General features: G+C 44.8%; 1 protein-coding gene across 12 annotated transcripts in view; it reads right to left on the bottom strand.

The window, feature by feature from the left end:
* PRKG1 (protein kinase cGMP-dependent 1) overlaps nucleotides 1-27,622 on the bottom strand; it is a 368,725-nt gene that overhangs the window by 79,127 nt on the left and 261,976 nt on the right. For all 12 annotated transcript variants that reach the window (XM_064429924.1, XM_064429923.1, XM_064429930.1 and 9 more), the window contains 3 exons: nucleotides 24,732-24,795; nucleotides 7,267-7,344; nucleotides 3,333-3,427 (listed from right to left, as the gene is read on the bottom strand). In XM_064429924.1, coding sequence (XP_064285994.1) covers nucleotides 3,333-3,427; nucleotides 7,267-7,344; nucleotides 24,732-24,795 — 237 coding nt within the window. The remainder of the gene's footprint in view (nucleotides 1-3,332; nucleotides 3,428-7,266; nucleotides 7,345-24,731; nucleotides 24,796-27,622) is intronic.

The following is a 27,622-nucleotide window of genomic DNA, read 5'->3' as shown; positions in this document are numbered from 1 at the left end:
CCCTTTCCTAGCACTTTTTGGTGGCTGGATGTCTTTTCCCAAAAACACAGAGATTGCAACAGAAGGAGATGTGGTTCTCCCTGAAGAAATAGGAATTACAATGGTATTTTCCTATTTTTATCCTATAGGATAAATATATCTTTTATTCACATATATACCTCTGGAAATGTCACCCTGAGATTAAATTCCTGCCACATTTACATTTGCGTGCCTCCCAGAGTGTCAAATATTTTCAATTCTCCATTCCACTCCCTTTTCCCTGAAAAATTCAGGACAAGGTTCATAGGGCAGCAGATGAGAAGGTTTTAGTGGGAGCAGGGCATAGCAAGGAAGGTGTCCCAGGAAAATGGAATATAACCCTCATGATTCCTGGGAAGGTCAGTTTGAGGACACTGGAAAAGGATTCAGCCCATAAAAGCTACAGAGAGGAAAGGAAAAGGGAAAAGGAAAAAGAAAAATGGAAAAAGGAAAAAAAGGAAAAAGGGCTCCTTTCCAGGACAGCCAAGAAACATGAACAAAGCTGGAGAGGACAGAAAAGGAGAGAGCGGAGCAGCAAGGTGGGGCACCCCAAAGGCTTCTAGATTTGGGTTATGAAGTTTTTAAAGAAACACTGAGATTTTCAGTTATTCCTTGGGAAAAGGAGCAATGGAAAGGTCAGGTCAGTCCAGCAGTGGCATCACTGAAGGACACAGAAGGAAAATGGGAATTAGAGCAGTGAGCGGAGGAGCAGGAGTGGGGTGATCCCAGCACCTCTTACAGAGTTAATAGAGATTTAATAAAAAAAAAAAAATTAATTTTGGAGTCACTGCTCCAGGTCCAGAACTCCTCCTGAATCCCAGAACCAGATGTAACCCACATCACCCAAACCCCTAGCCCTGTGCAAATCCAATATATGATGGAATATGCAGCAGGAAGGATGCCTCCATCCCAGACTGGTTTGAGTTGGAAGGGACCTTAAGGCCCACCCCATTCCACCCCCTGCCTTGAGCAGGGACACATTCCCCTATCCCAGGGTCCTCAGAACCCTCATTTTCCTAAAGATCTGCTCTCTGTCCTCTTTTCTTCCCCCATCATTTTCTGCCTCAAGACTCCCTGCCACGGGCTTAAACCACATTTTCCATCCAATGGGATGGATGGCTGCTCCTAAACCATCCCTCTGGAAGGGGCTGTGGTGTGCTCCAGATGTTCTGGAGCAAGATCCAGCTGTGTGTTGCCAGCAAGGCAGCACCCCCTAATTTATCAGCCAGTTTTAGTACCTGAGCCACACTGAGTTATTCACATTGAATTATTACTGAGTTTAGCACCTGAGATGTATTGAGTTCTCTCCCCGTGCTGATTTGAAGGAACTTTATTTCCCTGCTGATAGAAACAATTCTTGTTTTATAATAAATCTTGATATTATGTTATTATGTTTATAAATGTTGTTACATAATAAATGTTCCTTTGCAATGAAGAAAACAGCACCTGATGGTGGAGCACCCTAAATTATGTCATGCTAGACTGCAAATTATCCATCTGCTGCCTCCAATTAGTCAGGAAGGTACGAGGGGGCCTGGGAGAGGATGTGGATCATCATTTCATGACTTGCTCTGCCAGTGTGCAATGGGATACTGGCAACTAATGGGTGCCATCTGCTGCGAGCATGGAAAATGGGATAATGCACATCAGTCCCTGATGGCTTTGTCAGGGACATATTGCTGGGAGGGATTTGTTATCCCAGCTCCTGCTAGGCTGCATTGCTGCATTTGTTTCTGTCTTAATGAAGAAATTATTTGTAGCTCTTGTTTTATTCTGCACACACAAAATATATGAGGTTTTAATAAAGTGTCCCTTGGTCTGTAAGGTCCATTCCAACCCAAACCATTCTGGGATGCCAAGTATTTCTAAGGCCCTGGTAAAGTTTTAAAAAATTAATCAAACATAAAAAAGGAAAGAAAATAGCATAAAAATTCCATTTTATCTCAAGCTCTCAGCCATAGCTGTATTTTACAGCTGTATTTTACAGCAGTGAAATCATCCTAAAGGTTTCCCAAGTGGCCAAATGGAGATGTCTCAAACAATCCTGACAGAAACAAATTAATTAGCAATTTATAGAGCTACCAAATGTTTACATTACAATATTTTCATATTATTCCATTTAAATCTCCTTGTAAGACTCCTGTGATTATCAGCAAACTGGAGGGATGGTTCTGGAGGAATTCTCTAGCGCAAAAAATGATCACAGAATGGTTTGGGTTGGAAGGGCCCATCCAGTGCCACCCCTGCCATGACAGGGAGTCCTTCCACTGTCCCGGGCTGCTCCAAGCCCTGTCCAGCCTTTGGACACTTCCAGGGATTGCAGGATTGTGCCTTCACTGCATGCTGAGAACATTCTCTCAATAATTAAGTTTATATTTCCATATCGAATATTCAAATTTATGCAGCCAAGTATTGCAAATTAACCAATCTCAAACTACTCTATCTGGAATGCCAAGGAATTCCCACCCATGGGGATGCTCTGTGTCACCAGGGCTGTGCAGGGATGGCATCAGAATCAGGATATTTGTTCAATAACTACAATATTTTGTAATTAAGGAAGAGATTAATAGATTTGAGGTTTGTGCTCAATACATCTCTAACTGCCAAGAAGTGCCAGGAAATTTTGCCTTCAAATATTTTGCCACCTTTTATTGGGGAGAAGGGTGGTAGAGGAGGGATTGACCATGTTACCACAGCATCCCAAAAAAAGCCCAACAGCTCTGGCACCCAGATAAACCCCCAGGAAAAGATGTTTATCCATGAAGATGAATGAGTGTCTCAAATTCCTGCCTTAATGAAGCCTATTTTTATAGGCTGAATATGGATTTGCAGCTTCTCTTCTTTTAGCTCATCTCCAAATGAAAATGTTTATATAAAAGTGCTCACTGACATCCAATTTCCACCTCCAAAATCCCATATAAATACAGCATGGCAATTTGAAGCCCCCAAACTGCCCTGCTTTCAGCCATCCACCCCATCAGCATGACCACAATTTTCCTTTTCCATACAGGAATAACACTCTAGAGTTGCAAAAATCAAACTTTTTGATCTTCCAATGGATTTTGGGGGAAGGAAACATGAAGATAAACTAATTTTTGATGTCCATAAGCAAGGGAAGGTCTACATTTGGCTGCTCAAGTGCAGAACAAGCCCATTTCCCACTGAGGTGGGGCCTCCTTCTAACACAAATCCAGTGACTCCAAAAGAATAAATCCACTCCCAATCTCTTCCCAAATGGTCAGAACCACCTAAAAGCTGCAAAAATCCTGGAGAAAATATCAAAATTCAAGACATATTTCATAAGGAGTACTTACCCCTGGAGGGCTTTTTCTCCAAACCAATCCCCCTTCCCCAGAGTGCGGAGAAAGACAGGATCTTCACTGGGAGAGTCCTCCCGGGTGACGTTCACCTGTGGAAAAGCCAAAACCCCACAGGATTCAGGGAACTGTTCATTAACAGCTAAAACCTCCTTGTTCAAAGGGGAAATTGTCACCTCCTGGATCTCTCAGGAAAGGCTCCTCTGGGAACCACGTAATTCCCCCAAGTCCTGCACTGTTCCCTTGGCATCACCAACCACCCATCCAAAAAAATGCTCAGTGATATTTCCTACTAGTCCTGCAAAAACACACAGCTTTGGATTTTTGGGAATGTTTTCAACTCTAAATGTTGAGTTGGGCTGCACAAGCACAGTCACAGGAGAATAAAATTCCAAAAATTTGCTGTGTATCTATCATCTATGGCCTAAGCCTCCATTAGCTTTGTTCCACATGGTTCCCAGCATTCCCAAGTTCCCTGAAGGGACAGGAAGAACACAAATTACCACCAATTGGAGACAACTGAAGTGAACCAGTTTGGGGCATTGCAGGATGAAGTGTGGCTCTGCTCTCTCTCCAGTTCAGGGAGGGGACAACTCCAGCTGGAGCAGAAAACAAATCTTTCCATATTTTTAACCAGAGCATTTGCACGTGGGAATTCCCAAAGACAGAAGGTAGAATATCAGGCACATCCTTTTAGATTCAGTGATATCCTGGTGTAATTTCCCTATTAAATTTACCCTTGTGGTCTGCACCTTCTCCCAGCTCTTTAAGGGGTGGCAGAACCAGTGGGTTTGAGAGGTTAATGAGCAGCACACGGTGCTGAACACCTCCACTGACTCATGGAAGGCCAGGGAATGTGGGGCAGATGAGCCAGGAAGACCCCTGGACAAACAGAGGGAACTTCTATGAGATTTCAGCCCTTTTTTCCATTACTTCCACTGATCCCAAGCAAAGTGTTCAGAGATTTGGACAGAGTGATTTCTACCAGGTTCAAAGCTCTGAGCCAGTCTCCAGTGGGGAACCTGCATTTAATTCTGAGTTTTAAAAGGAAAATGGTGGGAAATGACACAGCAAGGCCCATGCTGCCTCTGGATAAAGGCAAGCAGCACTTCCCAAGCAGAAGGGAATGAGCCATTTCCATCCATTATTATTCCACAGATTCACACACACAGCATGTTTGGAAATCACTTTGATTTCTGCTTGGTAGAACTTGAGGAAAAAAGTTAAAATAAATACACTAAAGGAGCTCAGGAGTGGCGTGAAGAGGGGTGGATGGAGCTGACAGGGAAGAAGGAAAAAGGAATTTGGTCCTAAAAGAATTATCAGTGGAGGATGGGCTGGAAGAAAACAGAGCAGAAGTTTTCTCAATATTCTGAGAGGAGTAATGGGCTCAGAAATGTAAAACATTATCTCTGCTCACTTCAGCCTGGAGAAGAGAAGGCTCAGGGAGACCTTAGAGCAGAATTCCAGGGTGTAAAGGTAAAAGAGAGCTGGAGATGGACTTGGGACAAATGATGGAGTGACAGGACACAGGGAATGGATTCCCACTGCCACAGGGCAGGGATGGATGGGATATTGGAGAGGAATTGTTCCCTGGCAGGGTGAGCAGGCCCTGGCACAGGGTGCCCAGAGCAGCTGTGGCTGCCCCTGGATCCCTGGCAGTGCCCAAGGCCAGGCTGGACAGGGCTTGGAGCAGCCTGGGACAGTGGAAGGTGTCCCTGCCATGGCAGGGGTGGCACTGGATGGGCTTTAGGGTCCTTTCAATCCAAACAGTTCCATGATTCTGTGTCACTCCAGACACTCTGACGTGACAGGCATGGCAGACATTCCTTAAGGAGCTCTCCCTGATCCTGCTCACGCTGACTGCAGACACTGCAGGTGTGCTCCCAGGAGCAGGAGCTGCTGCCAGCATTTTCCTGCCTTGTTGAACTGCCTGAGTCAAGTTTTACCACAGGACATGGGAGGTGATGTGCTCCAGCTTCTGCAGGTGCCAGGCAGCACACACTGACTCTAAAATCCTGTATTTTGTTGTAATTTATTCTGTGTTTCACTGCTGAGCCACTATCCAAGGCTGTATCCTTAGCATGGATTAATTATTACATCCATCCTAAGCCAGGCATTAAAATTAAACTCTCTCCTGCTCCATCCACCCATCAGCCACTGGTGTCTCTTTTCCAAAGCAATAAGCTTGGAAGAGAAAACTGGGCAGGATTTAACTATCCCTGTGGGAATTTCTGTCAAGCCATCAGGCTCCAGCTGAGAGTCTGGGAATTTTTTAGCAAGTCCCAGTGCCTTGTTTTATTTTAGCTCCCTTTTTCTGGCCTGCAGCTGTCACAGCAAGATAAAGGAGCAGAGGCCAGGGACAAAGCCAAGGAGCTGCTCCAGGAGGAGTCCAGGGCTCTGGAGCAGTGGCCAAGGCCATGGGAGGTCTTCTCCATCATCTGGGTGAGGGTCAAGGGCTGCAGGCCAACAACTGGGATTAATTTTTCACATTTCTTTGTAGCCTGAAGAATGTTGGAATGAGTCCAGAGGAACCATGGAGATGCTCCAAGGGCTGGAGCCCCTCTGGAGCCAGGCTGGGAGAGCTGGAGGTGCTCACCTGGAGAGGAGAAGGCTCCAGGGAGAGCTCAGAGCCCCTGCCAGGGCCTGAAGGGGCTCCAGGAGAGCTGGAGAGGGACTGGGGACAAGGGATGGAGGGACAGGACACAGGGAATGGCTTCCACTGCCAGAGGGCAGGGATGGATGGGATATTGGGAAGGAATTGTTCCCTGGCAGGGTGGGCAGGCTCTGGCACAGGGTGCCCAGAGCAGCTGTGGCTGCCCCTGGATCCCTGGCAGTGCCCAATGTTGGACATCCAGGCTTGGAGCAGCCTGGGACAGTGGAAGGTGTCCCTGCTCATGGAAGGGGTGGCACTGGATGGGCTTTAAGATCCCTTCCACCCAGTCCATTCCAGGATTCTGTGCTGCTGGGAAGGGATGGGATCCACCTGACCACGTGGAGCCTCAGTGGCCAACACAGCTCCAAACACTCATGGGAGGGAGATGCACCATCCCAATATTTTTCCCCATGAAAAAATGGCAAAAGAAAAAGGATTTGAAGCTTGGCTCATGATTGTCCATAGTCTGAGAAAAGAGGGAATATTATTTCTGTTTGAAGGGAAGTGAAAGGGCATCAAACCAAAAAACTTGGATTTCTGCAGGCTCTGATTAACTTCATTTCAAAAACTTCTCCACGACAATCTTATTGATCTGAAAAAGACCATTTTTTTCCTTACAATAAAAACTGGCTCCCAGAAAGTGGAAGTTGATGGTGGAAAACGAGTTGGCAGCTGGAAATCACTATGTATTCCCTCCAAAATCTCCATCCTGCTACATGGAAAGAAGCCAAGTGTCTCTCAAGTGTATTAGGCAGGCTAAAATAATTATAAATAATTGTTGAATAGAAGGAAGAAACTTGATCTATAAAATCCCATCAGCATTTTATGGGAAAAGAGGTCAAAAATATTTTCCCTGTGAGCAGTGGAAGAGGAACTTAGACCTTTTTTTCCCCTATGGAGAGAGGTCTAACATCCCTGCCTGTCTATTATTTGGAGAAGCTGGGAAGAAAGAGTCATGGGAATGAAGCCTTGGAAGGGGTATGCTTAGCAAAGAAATCATGGAGTATTGTAGGATTTATTTCAAAGAAATTGATTTTTGTGGTCATTTACCCAGAGACTCAACAACAGTTTCCACCCCAAAGTGCTTCCCAGGAGCACATGTGCAAATCAGAAAGGGATTTAATTTTCAGCCCTTCAGGCCACTCTTCCTTTCCTGACCCAGCCAAGGAGCTCCATTAAATGTCAAGTGCTGGCACATTTGTGCCTTGGGAGGGGAGAGAGAGAGGCTGGAGTGGGATTTTGGGAGCCCCTTGCCCTGAGAAGGTGTGAACTCACCTTTCCTTTGCTGATGATAAAGAAGGTGTCCCCTCGAGCCCCTTGGCGGATGATGTACTCTCCACTCTCGTAGTGAGTCTGCAAGAGGGAAAGGAACCAAATGAAGATGAACAAATAAAAGCAGAGCCTATTCTCCAGCCCATATTTTGGCAGCTTTGCAAGAACATCACCCTGGATCCCTTTTATCCCAGCTTGACATTGGCTGTGACTTAAAGATTGTCCTGTGGTAAGGAATAGAATAATTAAATTGGAAGCATTTGTGGCTTGCCCATTTTTCTTCTGGCTGTGCTGGTGCCAGCCTGTGCCCAAATGAATTATCCTCACAGCCTGAATCCATTTTTAGCACATCAATGAGACAGAGGAATTTCCAACAGGGAATAAGCTACATGAACTAAACTGAAATAAGAAGTCTGGTATAAAAATTTTCTTTTCTTTATTTTTTTTTTTTTGGTTGGTTTTGGTAGTTTTCCAGCTTTGCTAGCAAGGGCTTTATTCAGCAAATAAGTTTTGCTTTTCTCCTGTTATTACAGTAGTTTAATCTGTCAATTTTTGCCTTATTTTGTGGAACAGCCCTTGCTAAATTCATGTCACAGCTTATCAATGCTGGCATCTAAACTTTCATCCCTTGTGTCATCCCATCACAAGCAATGTGCATTTATACATCACCAAAAAACCCAGATATTTTCTAAATCAAGACTTTCAATTGATATTTAGACCTCCCCCCAAACCATGGAATGTTCATCCCAGATGTTCTGCTGGTGCAAATTCAACCAACAGCAGGCTGGGGGATGCCAGGAGCTTCCCATCCAACTTCTCCTGCATCTCCCTTGGGATAAATGTCTCTTGGATTTTTCAAAAATGTCCAGGAGAGCTGGAGGTATTGGGTATTCTATCCCAGCCCAAATCTGGGACAAAATCACCCCAAAAATGCCCTGCATTCACCATCAGATCTTCTAATCCCAATGTATGTATAAACCAGGAATGACTAGAGCTAAAATGGGGGAATTAATCCAAAACCTCAAATTTGGTTAAGTTTGAGATGTTTTTCAAAAGTTTTGTGTTGACCTCAGTCTATTTATCTTTACACCTCAACCTTTTTATCATTTACAGACTGATAATAGAACTTCCAGCTTTCCCATTTTCATGTGCCAGAGTGGGAAGAGGGAGGCGAAAAAAAGTCTGGAGAAGACCTGGACACAAACTTGCAGAGTTTCATTGCTTATGTTGAGTATTTCTGGAGAGCAGATTTTAAGTGCACATTTTTGAACATCCAGGGTGAAATTCCTTGGAAGGCCCTGATTTTAGGAGGTGTTGGGAGCAGACCCCGCTCAAATGGAATTTTGTAGGCACCCCAAAATCTAATTAATGAAAATACTGGACTAAGGGCTTCTGAATTTACAACAGGTAATCCATATTCATTAGATACATCAATGGTATTTTTATATGATTTCTGGGCAATTTAACATGATAAACCTGCTCCCTAAAAGGCCATTTCTTGGTCTTGCTTACCAACTACCACCAGCACCTGAAGAACTGAGTCTCAGTCCTGCTGCTGTAACCAATTTCCACCCACAAGTTTTCCCAACCTTCCAACCCATAAATTTCACCCCTAATTCTTCCCAATCATTCCCACACATGGCTCTTCACAACCTGTGAGTCCTCGCAAACATCCCACCCACAAACCCTAACCATTCCCATGCATGAGCCTTCCCAAACTTCCCACCCAGAACTCAGCCAAAGGAACGGAAGGAACACAAATTTGAGCTTCAAGTACCTAAAGCTGCCTCTCACTTCAGCATATTTTGTCTCTTCTTTTTTAAACTGAACTCTAATCACCACCAAGTTCTTCCAATATTCCAATCACATTCCTCTAGTCCTTCCTTGAGTGCTCAGAGCTTTCATTTTGCTTGACCTGCCCCTCACTGGTGCCTTTTTCCATGCCCGTCCTGCCACCCACATCCTCATGTTTATGTATTCCAAGCCATTTCTTTCACAGCTAATTCCACCTGCAATTTTTTGTGCTTGAATCAACCCATCCCTCCCATTCTTTAGCAGCCCTCCTGCACTTAAATCCTTGTTTTCTATCACAAATCAGCTCACCCGTGTGCTTCACCCTTCTAATGGAATTCTTGCTACCTGCCCAGTGTGAGAGCACCACCCTGGGCAGGCAAAGTGCCCAAGCGCTCATTCAGGGTACGCGGAAGTGGAAATAAAGACAAGGCTCTTGCTTTTAGCCCCACTTGAGAGGCAGCAATACCTCCTCATGTAACTCTGGTACCATCAAAGGTCTTTGAAGAAGCATTTTGGCAAAAATTACAGAATTCCAGGATGACTGAGGTTGGAAAAGACCTCCCAAGACCATGGAGCCCACCTTGTCACTCATTCCTACCTTGTCACCAGCCCAGAGCACTGAGTGCCACATCCAGTGTGCCCTCCTGGGACACCTCCAAAGCTCCCTGGGCAGCCCCTGCCACGGCCTGAGCACCCTTTCCATGCAGAAATTCCTGCTGCTGTCCAAGCTGAGCCTCCCCTGGCCCAGCTTGAGGCTGTTTCCTCCCATCCTGTCCCTCAGCAAGCAGAGAAGCTGGAATCTTTCACAAAACAGCATTTCCAATCTAAATGAACAAAAGTGAAGCTCTTCCTCCCTTTTTTAAATCCTCCATCAAGTGCCTCCCAAGAAGATTTCTGTTTGTCCAGTAAGAACAGCTTCTATAAAAACACCAGAGTTTTTTATTCCCCTTACTCCTATTGTCAGTTTTACTTAAAATGAGCAAAAAATCCCAGCACCAAAGAGGGGGATGGGGGGAGGAATGCTCACTCAGCAGGTTTGAGAGGATGAGACATGGATAGGTCTCCATGACCTGCTCCAGGTACCCCACAGCAGAACTACCAATCTCATGATTGAGTCAGATTATGCTCTAAAAGAGGCAACTATCTCATTTAATGAAATCCCTCATCCTGTGCAGAATGTCAATGAGTGAATATGGACATTTTTTTGAGTGCAGAAATACCCAATGCAAGTTCTCTTCAGGAGTGACCAGATTTTCACGAGACCAACTTACATTTAAAATGGACAAAATTAGGAACAGTGGGGCCCAACAGCACCAAATTTTGTCAATAAATTCATTTTTTGACTCCCAGCGCTCCCCAGGATGAAAATCGCCCACAGATACAGGACCCAAAGCAATGTACAAACCATATTTCAGAGACCCAGCCCAATCCATCCATCTCAGAACACTTAAATGTGTGATTAATTTCTTTGTCCCCAACACACCAGGGCACATCTCACCCTCCACACAAAAACCTTTGCAACTTCAGACCTTCAAATCTGGCTGAGGACTTTGGCCCACTGAGTTAGGTTCATCAGTCACAAGCTTCAACTGAAGCTTCTGCTCCCAAATACCACCAAAAATGAGATGTCTGAGAGCCTGAGCAGGCCTCATGGAGAAACCACGACTAAAAATTAGATGCTTGAGAGCTCAACCAGGCTTCACAGACTAAATATCAATTAAGCCTCATGGAGAAACCTCAGCTGAAAACAAAATGTTTGAGATCCCACCCAGGCCTTGTGGAGAACCCTCAACTAAAAACTAAATGTTTGAGAGCTGACCAGGTTGCATGGAGAAACCTTGACCAGGCTTCACGGAAAAAGCTCAATTAGCCCTCATGGAGAAATCTTGACTAAAATTGAGATGTTTGAGAGTCTGCCCAGGCCTTGTGAGGAATCCTTGACTAAAAATGAGATGTCTGAGCTGGATCAGGCCTCAGGGAGAAACCTCCACTCTGGAGATTTCTCCCTGAGGTTTAACCCAACAGTTAAACTTGAGAAAAGCTCATTTTTCCACCTCCTGGATACCTCTGACTGCTGTGTTTATGCTGAGAATGTTTGGGAAAAGGTGGGAAATGGGACGTTTGGAATGCTCCATGGCGCCAAAGGTCCCCTCAGGGGAGCAGAGGCACAAAGGTGGCTTTGAAACAAGGACTTCAAAGCTGGAGCTGGGTTTACACCACAAAAACCAGTGACAGCAACACAGGGTTGATGACAGTTCTCCATGTCCCACCCATTGCATCCAGGGTCTTTTTAAAATAAAATAAAAATAACCTAAATATGTTGTTTTGCTGGCGCTTTAAAAAAATATTCACAGAACTGTCAGCAAAACTCCAACAGAAGCAGCTTTTATAAGATTTTTCCTGTTAAGGATTTGCTGCCTTAAACGTCCTAAAATGACAACAGGTATGCAAAACAAAATAAAATGGAAAAAATATATTTATTTGCTGAAAATGCTGGAAAACCAAGCAGGTAAATATGAGTCTTCTCTACCAAACTCCTTAAGAATCACACAGATTTGTTTCCTGGTTTTACAGCATGTCCTACTCCCAGGGATTATCTAAAAATGTTGTTGCTTGAAATAGCCAGAGGGGAGGATTATGTTTTTGTGGTCCTCTCCTCTTTTACCCCTGATTTTTGACAATTAAGACATCTCAAGACCCAAGCAGCAGCTTAACTAGAAAGCAACGAGTGGGAAATTAAAACATGAGGAAGATGCAATGATGAGGGGAAGAGAGGGTTAACCATGCCCTTAGTTCCATGATAATTATGGAACACAGAATTTAGAAAGGAAATGAGGGAGGGGACCTCATTGTGACCTTCTGGGACCTGAAGGGAGCCTACAAGAAAGATGGAGAGAGACTGTTTCCAAAGGATGGAGGGACAGGACACAGGGAATGGCTTCCCACTGCCAGAGGGCAGGGTTAGATGGGATATTGGGAATTAGGAATTGTTCCCTGGCAGGGTGGGCAGGCCCTGGCACAGGGTGCCCAGAGCAGCTGCGGCTGCCCCTGGATCCCTGGCAGTGCCCAAGGCCAGGCTGGACATTGAGGCTTGGAGCAGCCTGGGACAGTGGAAGATGTGGAACAGGATAGGCTTTAAGGTCCCTTCCTACCCAAACCATTCCATGATCCTGTAATTTTCAGTCAGCTGGCTCTTAACTGACCTGCAACGTCCTGCAGCACTGTTTTTGTTTTTCATATTGATGCATTACAAACTTACTCTTCCTCCTTAAAGATATAGCTCTTTGATATCCCATCAGCACTCTGAGTGTGTATTTTAGGGCAAAAGCTGCGCTGTGACAGTGACAGGAGCCTGTCTCCCTGTCTAATCCTTTTGGGAAACCTTTCCTCTGCACTGATTCACTGTGGCTCCTTAATGGGCTGTGACAGCACTGAGGAAAACACTCCTGGGAATGAGCTGGACATTCTGGCTGTCCTCTCCAATTTTCCAGCCTTCTGCCTCTATGGGCTGCTTCCAATTTCTGCAAAACCATTTCTGAGCAAGGCTCTTAATACACCTCCTAAGGGGTTGTTTGTGTGTGGACACAGCTCAGCTTCTGGAATAATACAAATCCTGGAATTCTAGGGTTGGGCACAGTTGTGACACATGAGGATTATTGATCCAACTCCCCGGTCCAAGAGTAACTGCACAAAACTAAAATATGATTTAAGAGATGACTCCCCACAATGAGTTCATCTGTCCTCAACAAGATAAAATCTGTGTTATATCAAGATATAATCTGTGCTGCTGAGGACTCAGGAGCAGGAATTGCTCCAGGAAAAAGGAATCTAAAAGGATGTATGGGGACAGTAAAAAAAGGATATTTAACAACTATTTCATTGAAGCAAAAGCAAGTACAGCCTCTACTTAATCTGTGGGATGCACACTGAAATGGATAAACCAAAGGGGATAAACAACAGGGCCCTGCTGTTCCTGAAGTGCAAAGATGTGAGAAATGTTCCTAATTTGAAGATCTTTGGTTAAATGATTGCTTTAATTTCTGGTTGTTTCTTTTGGTGCTTGGCACTGCTCTTCCTTGCGGTGTGCTTAAAGTGAGCAAGAGGGAAGGAGATATGGCTGGCACCCTCCTGCTCTTCCTTTTTCTCAAAACCTCCTCCCATTTCAGTGTCTCAAAGGCAAAAAAACTTCCCCAAACTGAACTGGACTCAGCCCTCTCCCAGCTGAGCTGCTGGGACAAGACAGGAGAAGGGAATAAAGTTATACAAATGGGAACTGTGGAAGAGAGAAACTCAACACATTCCAATTTAGAGCAAAGGGCCATCTCCAAACTGTGATTTTTCCAACTCTGACAACTCCTTAGGTGAAATTGCTGTTCCTGAAAGCCAGGCTGAATTCCCACCAGGAATTCAAGTCTTTTGCATTGAGCTGTAAAAAAGACAGTACTGTTGTCATAATTCAGAAGCTGCCTGAAGGTTGACCTCTCTCATGGAAAGAAGCAGCAGCTCCACATCTCTGGCACTTCCATGACCCAGAGCACACAGCTGAGCAGTTTGGTTTCCTTTTACACCACCAAAGTTAAGGTCTTCACACCTGAACACCCAACCTTCACAAAACTCTCCTCGTGCCAATTAACAGTGGATAATTAGGAGCATTTGTGAGCTATCAAAGAGGATTTATTAGGTTTGCCATAGAACAAACACAGCTCATCTCAGAATTCCCCTAAACCAAGCAGTAGTAAGGAGAGGGGCACGAACCAGGGATAAAGCTCAATGGGTTCATCTCCTAGTCATGAAAAACATGATATTTTCCTTTTGGCTGTGATTTTATCCCCTTTCTTTTCCATTCTATTGAACTTCACCCCAATTGCTGAATGCAATTTTCAGGGATAATTAAAAGGCAACAAGGTGGATAAGGGACCATGTTTGGCAAACGCTGGCCAGGGTTCCAGCTTCCCAAAGGAAAGGTGCACGAGATGGGAGGAGCTCCTGGCCCTTTCCTTCTGCCATTCCTGGAATGCCCTTGGCACTGGCTGGAGAGCAGGAGCTGGCCTGTGTGGGTGAGGATTGGTTGTGCTTCAAACTTTGCTCTTTTTTAAGGACTGCCTGCTGAGAAGAAACAGGAATTTGGGGAGGTTGAGGATGCTGAGAAAGCTGGGAAGTTCAGAGGCAAAAGGTCAAGACCAACCGCAAAGATCAAGAGGGAGAACTCAAAGAGTTCAAGGACTAAGAGAGCATAGAGATGACAGAGAGTGAGAGCAGCATGGGGTCAGGAGAAAAGGGAGAGGAGTGTAGCAAAAAAGATTTTCCAGGAAAACAAGATGAACTGATATGGGAAAAAAAAGGATTTATTCCCAGAGGAGATAACAGATAAACTAGTCAGGCAAAAGGCAGTAGTGGGATTAGGCTGCAGATCAAGCCACAAATTGGGGTCAAAACCCCAAAAGGCTTTGCTTAGGAATTTAAATAATACCAGATTCACAGATAATGACTGTGAAATGTGAAGAATTAGCTGAGAATCAGTAATTAGAAAAAGGATCCCCAGGCAACAGAGTGGAATCAATTCATCAGCCACCCTGAGTAAAAATTAGCAAGCAGTAAAATTCAGCGAAAATAAAAATACAATTAAAAAAATTAAAACTTGGTGTGCTCTGGGCCAGTCACATTAATGTAATTTTAGGCTTTTGAAGGATTGAAATCTCTGTAATTCCATTACATTCTCAGCCTCCTTTGGACATTACACACAGGAACTTAGAGGAAATCCAACCAGAAACAGAACCCCACCATGGCACTGCACCACAAAACCTGTCTCCAATAACCAGCAGCTTCATTCCATGGGGGTTTAATTAAATTTCATTGAAATGCGAGAAAAGCTGCCCTTCAATCCTTTCCCAAACAGCTCTGATTTTGTTTCCCTTATCATAATGGAAGAATGTGTGTAGAAATCCCATTGCCCTCCCTAAATCCGCAGGTCTGTTCCACAGTTATTAGAATGGGAATCAAGTTCTTTGCCAAAATGAAACTGGAAGTAAACAACTTAAATCAACACATTTGTTTCATTTCTTTTCCTTCATTTCCTCCAAATTTCGCATGCTTATTCACCCCAGGTATTTGCATTGCCACCAGGATCCAAACTCATTTCAGAATCGATCATGAGGAATAAAAAAATGCACATTACTTCAATAGATTCAGCCACTTTCCAGTCAGCTGCTATGAAACGTATTTTCTTTTTGTGGTCTAGACTGAAGAGGAGACTCTACATCTCCATATGAAAATGCACTTCAAATTATCACTGGAAACCAACTTTACTGGAAGGGAAATCATGAAAAGCAGTGGATTTATTCATCCTCAATAGATTTTTACTGGAACAGGTAATTTTCCCAGTTTAAACCCCTGAATTCACCAGTTGCTTCCACTTTGAGGGTTCTGTGCAGGTGACAACCAGTCCTGAGTTTGGCAAGTGACTTAAACACTCCATTCACATTCCCTGTTATATCCCCATAGATTTTGGCTCTTGCTGGAAAATATCCTCCTTTTCCCTTGATTTCTCTCATCAATTCCCCAAAAGGTACAAAAAATGCAGAATTTTATCTACCCGCATGACACAACCTCAACCTCCATTCCCAGTCTGCTCAACAAGAAATTCTGGAAGTGAATCACACTTCCATAAGATCAAATGTCTGCCCCAAATATATTTATTAAAGCAGCAAGTGAACTTTGACTCTGCCTGTAAACTGGGAAAAAGTGAAATCTCAACTTTTCAAACATCAATAACAATTTTTCCCAAATGAAAAAGAAGCTGCCTTGAGCCACTCACCTGGCCTGCCACCGTCTCCCTGACAACAGAATTTGGAAAATTGGGATAATAGCTATATTTTACAATAGAAATGCAAAATATCTGCTCACAAAGTGTAGAAACCAGTATTTTTTACTGTTTAATAGAATCTCTGCTGCTAAAATTGACATGGCTGGAACTGCATGAGCCTATTTCAGCTTTGCTTGGAGGAAAGTTTTACAGGACCTTTCCACTGCCTCCAACTTTTTCCAGGATTTTGGACAAGTAGAAACTAAAGAGGAAGGTGTGAGGGGAAAAAAAAAAAGGAAATCACATCCTGAATTCAGAAGCTGGTAAAAGCTGAGATTTCTGAAGGATGAAGAACATCAAGAACTGCCCCTGCAGCAGCAACACTTCCAGCAATCTCTCGTGCAATGACCCCACTTAGAAATATAGGATTTTTCCCAGCTATTTTGTGATTTAGAGCAGATATTTTTGGAGCATCTCTTATATAGATCTTGAAAAAATTAAAAAAAAAAAAAAATAAACCAAAACCAGGGCAAGGCTGGGAAATGTAATCTAAGTCAGGTTTTTAGCACAAAGCACAGCTGACCCTTTCCTTACCAGGCAAGGACACAACGATCCCAGAATTCCTTCACCAGGGCTTTTCTTAAACTCTGAATTCTACTCCGCATGGCTTTCTGTGGAAATTGGGAATTTGGGAAATGGCCATTTGGATTTACAAGCACAGGATCTGACCCCAATGGAGATGGGCTCCCATCCCACACAGGGAAAATCCTGGGACAGCAGCAGCTTAAAGCTGGCAACAGCCCATTCCATGGATTTAAGAAACGACTTTTGCCACCAAGAGGAAACTTTTCAATTCCTATTATTACAACCCAAACACTGCAAATGCCACCCTGAAAATGGGGAGCTTCAAATCCATCCCCAAGGCCTCTGAGGGGATGTTTAAAACCAGAGAGGCACAAGCCCTCAAGTGTGAGCAATCCCATGTCCCAAGGGAAATAAATTCCCTGGAAAAGGACACAGCCATACTTTGAGGAGGTCTGGGGATGGAAAGAGGATCTCACCATTTTCATGTTTGATCTTAGCTTTAAAGCTGGGTTTGAACAACTGATCAATCCCATGGATGGAAGGTCCCCAGCTGATATTCCCAGCATTCCAAGCCTGGTGGCCATTCCTTGGGTGGCCAGAGGTGTCTCCATGACCTCATAAACTGTTCCCTTCATTTTTTTTCCTAATTAATCCCTGGCAAGACTCAGGAGGACCTGCAAGCCAACATTGTCCCAGATTCCAGCAGGTGTCACTGTGGGCAACACTATGGGAAAAATCAGCAGGGAAAATGTTGGAATCAAAGGGAAAACACTCATCAGGGTAATTAATATTTGGGTTTTCCTCAATATAATTGCTGACGGTATTTTTTTCCTCTTTTTACAGATAAAAAGGCATTCTTTGTGTTAACTTCTCCAGGGTTGAAGGGTGGAAATCATGGAATATTTTCAAGTGAGCATCAGGTTGGATTTTCATTCTGGGGTTCATTCCCACCAAAATTAGCCCATACATGGCTCTAAGCAGAGATATGTGGGTGAGAATTAGGGAATTTTGGAAACTGCTGAACGAATTCCCAGAAGGAGATGCCCAAAAGACCAGAGAGCCACATGCTCTCCTTCAAAGCTTCTCAGAAAGAATCCAGCACTGAAAGCAAAGCCCTCAGCACAAAACAGGAGCCTCATCCATGGGGAGATCCATCCCAAAAATCGCTCAGCTTGGGCTGCCAGGAGCACTGCTTGGGAAGAGGGGCTTGAGCTGCACCACCTCCACCACAGTAAACCCCCACCCAGTGCCCAAATTTTAATTAAATTACAGTCAGAATTAATTGATTGCATTTTCTCCACCCAGGAAGTGAAAGACAGCCACCAACCCATCACTTCCAACCTGCTTGCAAGAAAGAAAATGCCTGGAAAATTAGATTCCATGGATTCCTTGTCCCAGGGTTGCTGTAGGGCCTCTGGAAACTGGGAACAGTAAACAAAAAGTTATTGGGAAATTAGGAACAAGGCTGGATCAGGGAAGAGACAACTTGGAGCTCCCAAGTTCTCCCCTGTGACCTCTCTGTTGTCCCAGGTGCCATGAAAAACCCATATCCATCCTGTGTGTCTCTAATAGAGCCTGCAAATCCACCAGGGCAAATAATAAATTACAGATTTGCTTAAATCCTTCCTTTTCATATCTGTGAAACCCTGGAAAATATCTAAGATTACAGCAAAAAATGTTTTGTTTTTCTTTTCTCCTTTCTTTCATATCTGTGACGGATCAGCTGGAGAATCCGCTTAGAGAGCATAAAAAAATCTCCCAGATAGGTTTAATCCAACTGGAAACAGGGAATATTTAAATCCCAACACCTGCATAACCTGAGAGGGGCAGCTTTAGAAATTTACATTTTATCAGTGACTACTGAAAACCTGATCATCCACTCAATGCACCAATGCCAAAAATAATAACAATAAATTAAAGAAAATAAATCCTATGATGACGAAAATTTGGGGAAGTTTTTTGTTTTGGTTTTTTTTGTTGGTTTTTTTGGAGGTTTTTTTGGGGTTTTTTTTGTTGTTGTTGTTTGGTTTTTTGTTTGTTTGTTTTTTGGTTTTTGTTTGATGCTGCCTTTGCCACATGTCCTGCTGGTGACTATGGCACTGCTGGAGTGGCTTTTCCCACCACTGGGAGCTTGACTGAGGAGAAGGAGGTGCCCAAAGAATGGGGAAAAGCTGGAAAGGCAGAGCTGGAAAACAGGGAACTACAGAACTCACTTGGAGGAAACATGGCTGGAGTTGGAATGGACACTAAGGATCGTCCCATCCCACCCCCTGCCACGGCAGGGACACCTTCCACTGTCCCAGGCTGCTCCCAGCCCTGTCCAGCCTGGCCTTGGGCACTGCCAGGGATCCAGGGGCAGCCACAGCTGCTCTGGGCACCCTGTGCCAGGGCCTGCCCACCCTGCCAGGGAACAATTCCTTCTCTACCAGCTGAGAAAATCTTACAACTCCCATCCTTCTGAGCGTCCTTGCGATTCTCGTGGAGATTTCCATGCATCCATGTGCTTTGGAAAGATGGAAGAGATGCAATTCCCTAGCTGGGGTGCTCTGGCTCAAGACCAGCAGATTTTACAACACACACTTGAAACAAAACCAACAACACAGCTCCTCTGCTTGGGGTTCAGCAAAGGAGCCCACAGACAAGAGCAGGGGGAATTTCTGAGGGTAAATGAGATGTTAATAAACTCCCCCTGTCTCCAGAGGAATCCAGCTTTGCATGGAAAGCTCTGGAAAAAGATCCCTCTGATACCACTGGGATTTTCAGGCTGAACAAAAGCTGCTTCTTGAGAGGTTTCTAAATTTATTTCATAAATCTCAGTTAAAAAGAGAACACCCTTCCCTGCCTGAAAAGTGTGTTTGGCAGAGGCCAAAAGCTGCTCCTTGCACCTGACACAAACACCCAGCAGGTCCCACCAGGAGAAGACTTGAAGTTCCCACATGTGCCAAGAACATGGAACTCCAGGAAATGCCTTCCCATGAGTTCAGCACGAGGATTTTACTGGGGGAAAAAAAAGGAGAGATTTGATGTTAAATCAAATGGGAAGAAATGGCAACAGATTTTCTACCACACCTGCAGTAAAGTGTCTGATCTGAGATGTGGAGCTGTGAGTCCAGAGGAGGCCTTGGAGAAGCTTCAGGGCTGGAGCCCCTCTGGAGCCAGGATGGGAGAGCTGGGGGTGCTCACCTGGAGAGCAGAAGGCTCCAGGGAGAGCTCAGAGCCCCTGCCAGGGCCTGAAGGGGCTCCAGGAGAGCTGGAGAGGGACTGGGGACAAGGGATGGAGGGACAGGACACAGGGAATGGCTTCCACTGCCAGAGGGCAGGGATGGATGGGATATTGGGACATTAGGAAGTAAGCAGAGTCCCAAAAGTTTTCTCCACTGGCATCAGCTTTTAACAATAAGTTTTGCAGAACTGGAGAAGAAAAACACAAATCCTGCCCCATTTCTCCCACTTCAGGAGAGCAGGGGATGAGCAATAAACACACACAGGATGACCACAGTCCTGACAAGAACCCACAGAAACCAGGGAACACTCAACTCCATTCCTGTGCTATCACAAGCAGGAGATTATTTTTAATTCCCTTCATGTGGCCTGTGCCCACATTAAAGAAAATCAAAAGGAAAATTTGACTCCAAACAATACATTTTATCCCAATCCAAAGCTAGAGCAGCTCCTGCCACTGACTCCATTGCATTCCTGCACTCCAGTTGCTCCAGCTGCATTTTATTTTCTAATGCTTTTCTTCCCCCAAAAGCTTTTATTTCCTGGTGCACCTGCAAACTCAAAGCTGTGCTCTCATGAGCACCATTTGAAAAATTAATGGAAGTACAACTCGAGTCAAAATTTTGTCCATTTGTGATGGAGTCAGTCGTGACTGAAGATGATTTGATGCCCCCACAGGCAGCATTACCCTATCCCACAGCTCCTCCAGTGAGCACTCCCCAGAGTGCTTACTTTGATGAAAAAAATATCAATAACAACATTAATATATTTTTTCTTAACCAAAACCTTTTACTCTTCCCTGCTTATTTTGAGTTCTCCCTCCAATCTGATTTCTGGCTCTGTATCACATCAACGCCTGCCTTGGTGCTAGCAGAGCCTGCAGGACAGACCAGGGACCTGATTCCCTTTATCCAGGAGCCATCCTCACTCCTAAACAAGCCTAAAACCCACAGATTCTATGGAAAGCTAATTAATTTTGCACATTTTCCCTCTCCTATTCACTGTTGCCACACAATCCCACAAAGGCAGGGCTGTGTTCAGCCTCTGTTAATTAACCAGAGGCATCCCAAGGCCATCTGATCCATACTAATTGGGCAGCATGGAACAGGAAGGATCCTTGGGAAGGCCCAGGACAGCCCTGAAAGCTGAATTAAGCCCTGAAATCTCCTCCAAGATCCCACTCTCCACCAGGAGCCACAACAGGAGCTCCACAAGCAACCAGGAAGAATTTTGGGTTGTGTTTTGGTTTTTTTTTAACATTTGTCCCTTTTGAAATTCAGTCTTTCATTGGAATTAAAATGAAAGGAAGGAACAAGACAAAGGCTGGCAAGTGACACTCGGCACACAAACTGAGCTGCTGAAGTGGCTGTAGACAGGAGCTGGAATCCCAGATTTCAGCACCCAGAGTGGCAGGAAGAGTTTCCATCCCTGGCAGCCTCTGCCTGTGGGGTTCAGCACATTTCTCTGCCTCTGCCCTCAGTTGTTTGTGCAGGGATTCACTGGGAGCCAAGGCCAGGCTGCCTGGGGCTGGAGGAAACACATCGCTGGCACTTGGATCTCAGTAGTGCATTCAAATAAATTAAAATTCTGAATATTAATGCTTCCAGTGAAAGAACTCCCAAAACACACACTGGGAGATGTGGGAGTGGCATTCCCAGCACTGCCAAGCTGTGGCTGCTCTCCTGTTAACCCAGGATGAGTTAATCAAGATGGATTTAGGGCTCTACAGCTGGATTTAGGGCAATTAGCCATGCTTATATTTAAATATCTATTTATGCACAACTATGATATATAAATATTATATATTTCACTGTGTTATAAAGTATCATCAGAGAATTGTGGAAGGGTTTGGGTTGGAAGGGACTTTAAAATCCATCCCTGTGCCATGGGCAGGGAGACCTTCCACTATCCCAGGCTGCTCCAAGCCCTGTCCAGCCAGGCCTGGAACAAACACTTTAAATTTCTGCACATCCAGCAATAATCCATAAATATACACACACATAAATGTCAAAGCTGTCTCAAGTTCTGGATACACAACAAAGGAGGCAAATCCACATGACGTGGTTTAGACCTGACATTATCTGCACAATAAACCGATCTGCAGGGTTTGGTAAGCAAATCAAAGCACCTTTGTCACTGTCACTTGCTCCAGCTGCTCAGATTTCCACTCACATCTTCCATGGATTACCAGGCTAAATCCCAAGCAGCCAAGGAACAGGATTAGGAAATGCAGATGAAGAGGCCTGGGTTGAAAATGCCAAGGAGACCTTAATTCGATCTCCTCCTGTGCATCTGCAGCCACAGAACTTGAAATTCTGTCTGGAGCACCAACGGCACCTGGAGCTGCTGGAGTGAATCCAGGGGAGGACACAGATGCTCCAGGGCTGGAGCCCCTCTGGAGCCAGGATGGGAGAGCTGGGGGTGCTCACCTGGAGAGGAGAAGGCTCCAGGGAGAGCTCAGAGCCCCTGCCAGGGCCTGAAGGGGCTCCAGGAGAGCTGGAGAGGGACTGGGGACAAGGGATGGAGGGACAGGACACAGGGAATGGCTTCCACTGCCAGAGGGCAGGGATGGATGGGATATTGGAAAGGAATTGTTCCCTGGCAGGGTGGGCAGGCCCTGGCACAGGGTGCCCAGAGCAGCTGGGGCTGCCCCTGGATCCCTGGCAGTGCCCAAGGCCAGGCTGAACTTTGGGGTTTGGAGCAGCCTGGGACAGTGGAAGGTGTCCCTGCCCATGGCAGGTGTGGAATGAGATGATCCTTAGTGTCCCTTCCAACACAAACCAGTGTGGGATTAGTTACTCCAGCTGCCCCTGGCTCTGATTTCCTGCTTCTTTCCCCTTCCCTGAAAACCCCAATTCAGTGGAGTTCAGCCAGATATTGAGGCAGGTGACAGCTCCATCCCTGACATCCAGGCAAAGGGATCCTTCTTTGGAACAGGACTAGGAATTTGGAGTTGGGGAACAAAATTTAGAAGAATCAGCTGTAGGCCCAATAAAGAATGTGAGATCAAATGGAAAACTCCAAAATCATGACTACCTGGAAGTAGCTTCAGAGGAGAAGAGGTCAAGGAACCTTCATTACATCTATCAGTACCTGAACACCTGATTTGAGATGGAAACCCTACAAGTTTTACATTTGAATGGCACAGGGAATAACCTTTAAGAGGAAAAGCAGTGCCAGAATGTGAAGCAGCTTAAGGACAGGAAAGAAATCCTAATTTTGTGCCACAAAACCCAAATAAAAATGAAGAAGGAAAAAGAGGGAGAGGAGGAAAAGCCAGCCCAGATCTCTGAGCACTGCCCATGCCCACCAAAAGCTCATCCCACTCCTCAGCCATGCCAGGAACAGACTCCCCATCCTACTCCCTTCAGCATTTTAATTCCATTTGCTAAATGAAATTATCCATAAAGACTGAAATTATTGGCAATGTTGGTGCCACCCAGATAATCCCTGTGTGAGTCACCAGACATGTTTTTCCACGTAATATTAACAATTCCATGATCCAGAGTGGTTTTCCAATACTTCACAGATATAAACTATGAAAAGGGGGCTGTAGCCAGGTAGGTGTTTATATCTAAATATACAGATTTGAGAGTGACTTTTTATTTTTAATTTATGCAAAACACAGCCTATTCAATCCAAGACAAACCCAGAGAAAATAACACTCATTCCAAACAGAAAACTGGGAGCATCCACCCTAACAATCTAGATTTATTCCCCATAAATGCTGCTTTCATGCCTCATTTCTTCACTGATATTTATTAAGAATTTTTTTCCCCAGCTGCCATGAAACTTTAAGTGTTTCTGGAAAAGTTTTATGGACTTTATTCTCCTCCTTAACTCCTGATAAGGAGCTTAATGCTGGTGATGTGATCCAAGCAAATTCTGGTTGGGAGTGGGGTTTTGAGATAGGCAGATGAAATTTACAGCAGAGGGAATTCATACCCTTTTTTTCCTTAAATCAGAGCATTCCCTGGCAGTAAAGGGAATAAAGCTTATCTGTGAATATGCAATTATTCAGGGTGACAAACAGCTGATCTGTTGGAGCCACAGAATTTATCTGGGCACTAAATAAAAAGGCAGAGAAGGAACAACACCCCAGCAAAGCTCAGAAAAAAAGGAATTCAAATCAACTCCCATGTCAGCAGCGCTTTTCCTCCAAATCCATGGGAACATCTTCCCTGATGGAGAGGCGTGGATGAAGAAAAGCCAGCAGGAATGAAATAAATTACTGCCACACACTCATTCCCTGCATTTAAATCACCTTTTGGAAGGGTTTATTAACGACTTTGTGGGATATTGAATTCCTCAGACTCAGAAGGGAACATTGTGGGAATAAAATATGGGGGGAAACTGTGATATGACCCAAATATTTTACATCCATTCTACATCTGTTTATGGGGCAAGGTTGGGCGGGTTTGGGGTATTTTGGTAGGGTGCAGATTAGGGTGGTTTTTTTGTTTTGTTTTGGTTTTTTTTTTTTCATTTTGGGGGTGCCTGTAGTTTGGTGTTTTTTTTTTTTTTTTTGTGTGTGTGTGTTCTTTTTTCCAGAGGCTGGTTTATTGGGTTTTTTGTTGGTGTTTTGTGGGTAATTTCTTTGTTGTTCTGAGTAGACTTATGAAAAGCCTGACCCTAACGAGACCCCAGTTAAAGCCAGGCAGGCAAAGCCCAACTCCATCCCAACATCTCAACACCTCTGGACCTCTTCCCAGAGCACCTTCTCCACAACACCTTTAAAATACCTTCCAACATAACTGTCCCATCAAATCTGAAATGAGACCGGGTTTTCACATTCCCCTCCTCCCCACCACTCACACAGAGGCTGGAGAAGCTTATTTCCTTCTGGATACCACAGGAAATTATTGATTCACTCCTCAATTGGATAAAAATCCAATTAAAAAAATACATGAACCTTATTCAAAACTGGATCCACTTTCCCCACAACTCCTCTCATGGCCTCGATGGCTGCCAAACTGGGGAGCTGCTCTTTGGGGAAAAAGAAGAGGCTGGATATTGCCAGCAGAAGGTTCTGAGCTCATGAAATCCCAACATTCAAAGTTCTTACCTCTTCCAGGACATCTGCAAGCTTACTGAGGATCTCCTCGGGAAGGCTCTGGAATGTGGGAACGCTGCAATACAAAAGAAACCTCGATTAATGGATCCCTTTAGACAGGGCACACGTCCAGCTGCTTTCCTCCCCTCTGTCTTCCTGAGACTTCTCTTTCATGGTCTGGGGCTGAACAGGAAAAAGATATCATGGAAAGCTGCTTCTTTTCTAGCAGCCAGGATGGATTTGGTGATGATGGGAGATCACTGGAATAAACCTCTGCAGAGCCACCCCTAAAGCTGGTAACCAACTAGGGATCTACAGGAATAAATCACACAGACTCCATTTTCTTCATGGTGGAAAAAGACCCATCTTTAGTCACATAACTCCCTTTTACACAGTTTTACAGACCTTGTGTGGGACTCTAATTGGTCAGTAGCTTTCTTACCAATTACTTTATTTGTGAGTAACAAGCTGTTATTCTGTATTGATCGGTCACTCAAACTCTCAGTGTGTATGTGCAGGAAAAGTTGTTTGTGAGAGACAGAAAAATGAAAACTACCTCATGGTGTAAAACCAGTTTATACAGGTGCTGGTTGTTTTTCACTCAGGAATAGATTGTTATACTAATAAACTGCTCACACCAGGATTGCTTTCACATGGGAACTTGCAAAGTGCTAGCTTGACAAGGCCAGCCACTGATTTTAGGAAAAAGCCTGGCTTTATGAGGACTTTCTTTATGATTTTTCTACCTTACTGCAAGAGGATCCATTCAGGATCCACTGGAATCCTTGTGTGCCACAACCCTGCTCAGCCATATTCCTTCCTGCTCTGCTTCAGCCCCTCCAGAAATAAAATGCAACCCAAAAACAGGGCAGGGAAGATCAGCTCCAAGCAGCCTCAGATAAAAGGGTGAAACCACACCTGGATGGGCAGAGGGCAGAGCTCGGCAGCACTGAGCCCCCATCCAAGCCCTTGGGGAGTTTCTGAACACCTCCCAGGTGGTTTGACAGCCAAATTTGTGGCTTTTCTTCAGCCAAAAAGGTGACTTTGTCACTTGTTTGGCAGCAATTCCCTCAGCAAAGGCTGCCCAGGCCAGGCTGGGATGAGCAGGTGATGCAGCCATAAAGAGCCCCCTGAGATTTAAGACTGCACCTAAATCAGTCTGGAGCAGGATGGGGACACAAGTTTGGGTGTCCAAAGCTCCATGGAGTATCCTGACTTTGAAGCTGTATCTCCACTGCCTTACAGCCCACCCAGGGAGGCTGTGGAATTGTCCTCCTTGGAAAGACCCAAAAGCCATCAGGACATGGTCCATGGCACCCTGAACCAGAGGATGTCTCTCCCATCCTCAACCAGCTGTGATTTGCACTATTCTGGTTTCCCATCATCTTTTGTCCATAAAAACCTGAGAACCATCAACATTCCCAGGTGATGCTGAAGGAAACACACAGACACAACAAAAAATTTAACCCAAAATACACCCTGGCCCAGAGAAGCTGTGGCTGCCCCTGGATCCCTGGCAGTGCCCAAGGCCAGGCTGGACAGGGCTTGGAGCAGCCCAGGGTAGTGGAAAATGTCCCTGCCCATGGCAGGGGTGCCACTGGGTGGGATCTAAGGAGAAAAGGAGGCTCAGGGGGGACCTTGTGGCTCTGCACAACTCCCTGCCAGGAGGGGACAGCCAGGGGGGGTCGGGCTGTGCTGCCAGGGAACAGGGACAGGAGAAGGGGAAAGGGCCTCAGGCTGGGCCAGGGGAGGCTCAGCTTGGACAGCAGCAGGAATTTCTGCATGGAAAGGGTGCTCAGGCCTTGGCAGGGGCTGCTCAGGTGGAAGCAGCATTCCTGGAAGGGTTTAAGAGCCATGGAACCTGGGGATATGGGTCAGTGTGGGGCTCGACAGTACTGAGGGAACAGCTGGACTTGATCTTTAATGTCTTTTCCAACCTAAATTTTTCTCTGATCATTTACCCTTTTAATTAAAAAAAAAATAGTTTCAGTTGAATCTATTTAATGAGAAGACAAATCTGGGCTGATAAATGCAGAAAAGTATCACCTTTCATGCTCTCAACAACAGCTTTTTTTTTCCTTGGGAAGAACATTTTTATTACTGGGAGAACGTGCACCCACATTGTAACAGGAGCAAGCAAACAAATGGACAGGAATCCTGTGACAGCCCGGCCTAAGCATAAAATGAAAATTCATTACATCAGTTCCAGCATTCCCAAATGAGGAATGAGCTTATGGGAGAAGAAAACAGCCTTGGACAAGTGGTCAGATTTTAGTGTGTTCAAATGGCCAGATTTTTGCAGCCTTAAACTCCCAAATTGGCAACTCACCATGGGGTATTTTTTTTATGGATAATTATGCTGTGAAATCCAAGGAAGGATAGTGAAAGGCATCTTTTATAGACCAAATCCATTAAAAAACAGGGAAATAGGCCCTAAGTTCTTAAATTCCAACTCTTACCATGAGAAAAGCCTGGAACTTAACTCTGCAATAGAGCAAATAACGGGAAAAGCAATTTGTTGACAAAACAAACTCCAAACACATCATGGAATTACACCATGAAAATCCCAGTTTTAAAGGGGTTTACGGCAGGCCAGAATTCCGCTGAACAGCCAGAAGTGACAAAACAGCCAAATATTTGAGTTTCTTTGATAAGAAGAGAGCAAGATTTGATTCTTGAGTTAATAAAAATCCCCCTCTGCTCTCCACAGGACAATGTTAAATGGACTCATAAAACAGAGTCCTGATTCCCTCCAAGAACTGCCTGGATTATTGAAGGGCTTGCGTACAAAAAGAGTGTTTCCATGATTATTTCCAGGTGGGTACTTGCTCTGAAAGGCAAATGGAGTCTCAGCTCTCCAGGGAGAGCCTTGAGCATAACAGCTGAGCTGCAAATTGCTCCAA

Source organism: Passer domesticus, chromosome 8, assembly GCF_036417665.1.
Source record: "Passer domesticus isolate bPasDom1 chromosome 8, bPasDom1.hap1, whole genome shotgun sequence".
In the NCBI taxonomy this organism is placed as follows: Eukaryota; Metazoa; Chordata; class Aves; order Passeriformes; family Passeridae; genus Passer; species Passer domesticus.
The sequence above is the reverse complement of the archived record's forward strand: the minus strand, read 5'-3'. Positions and strand labels throughout refer to the sequence as shown.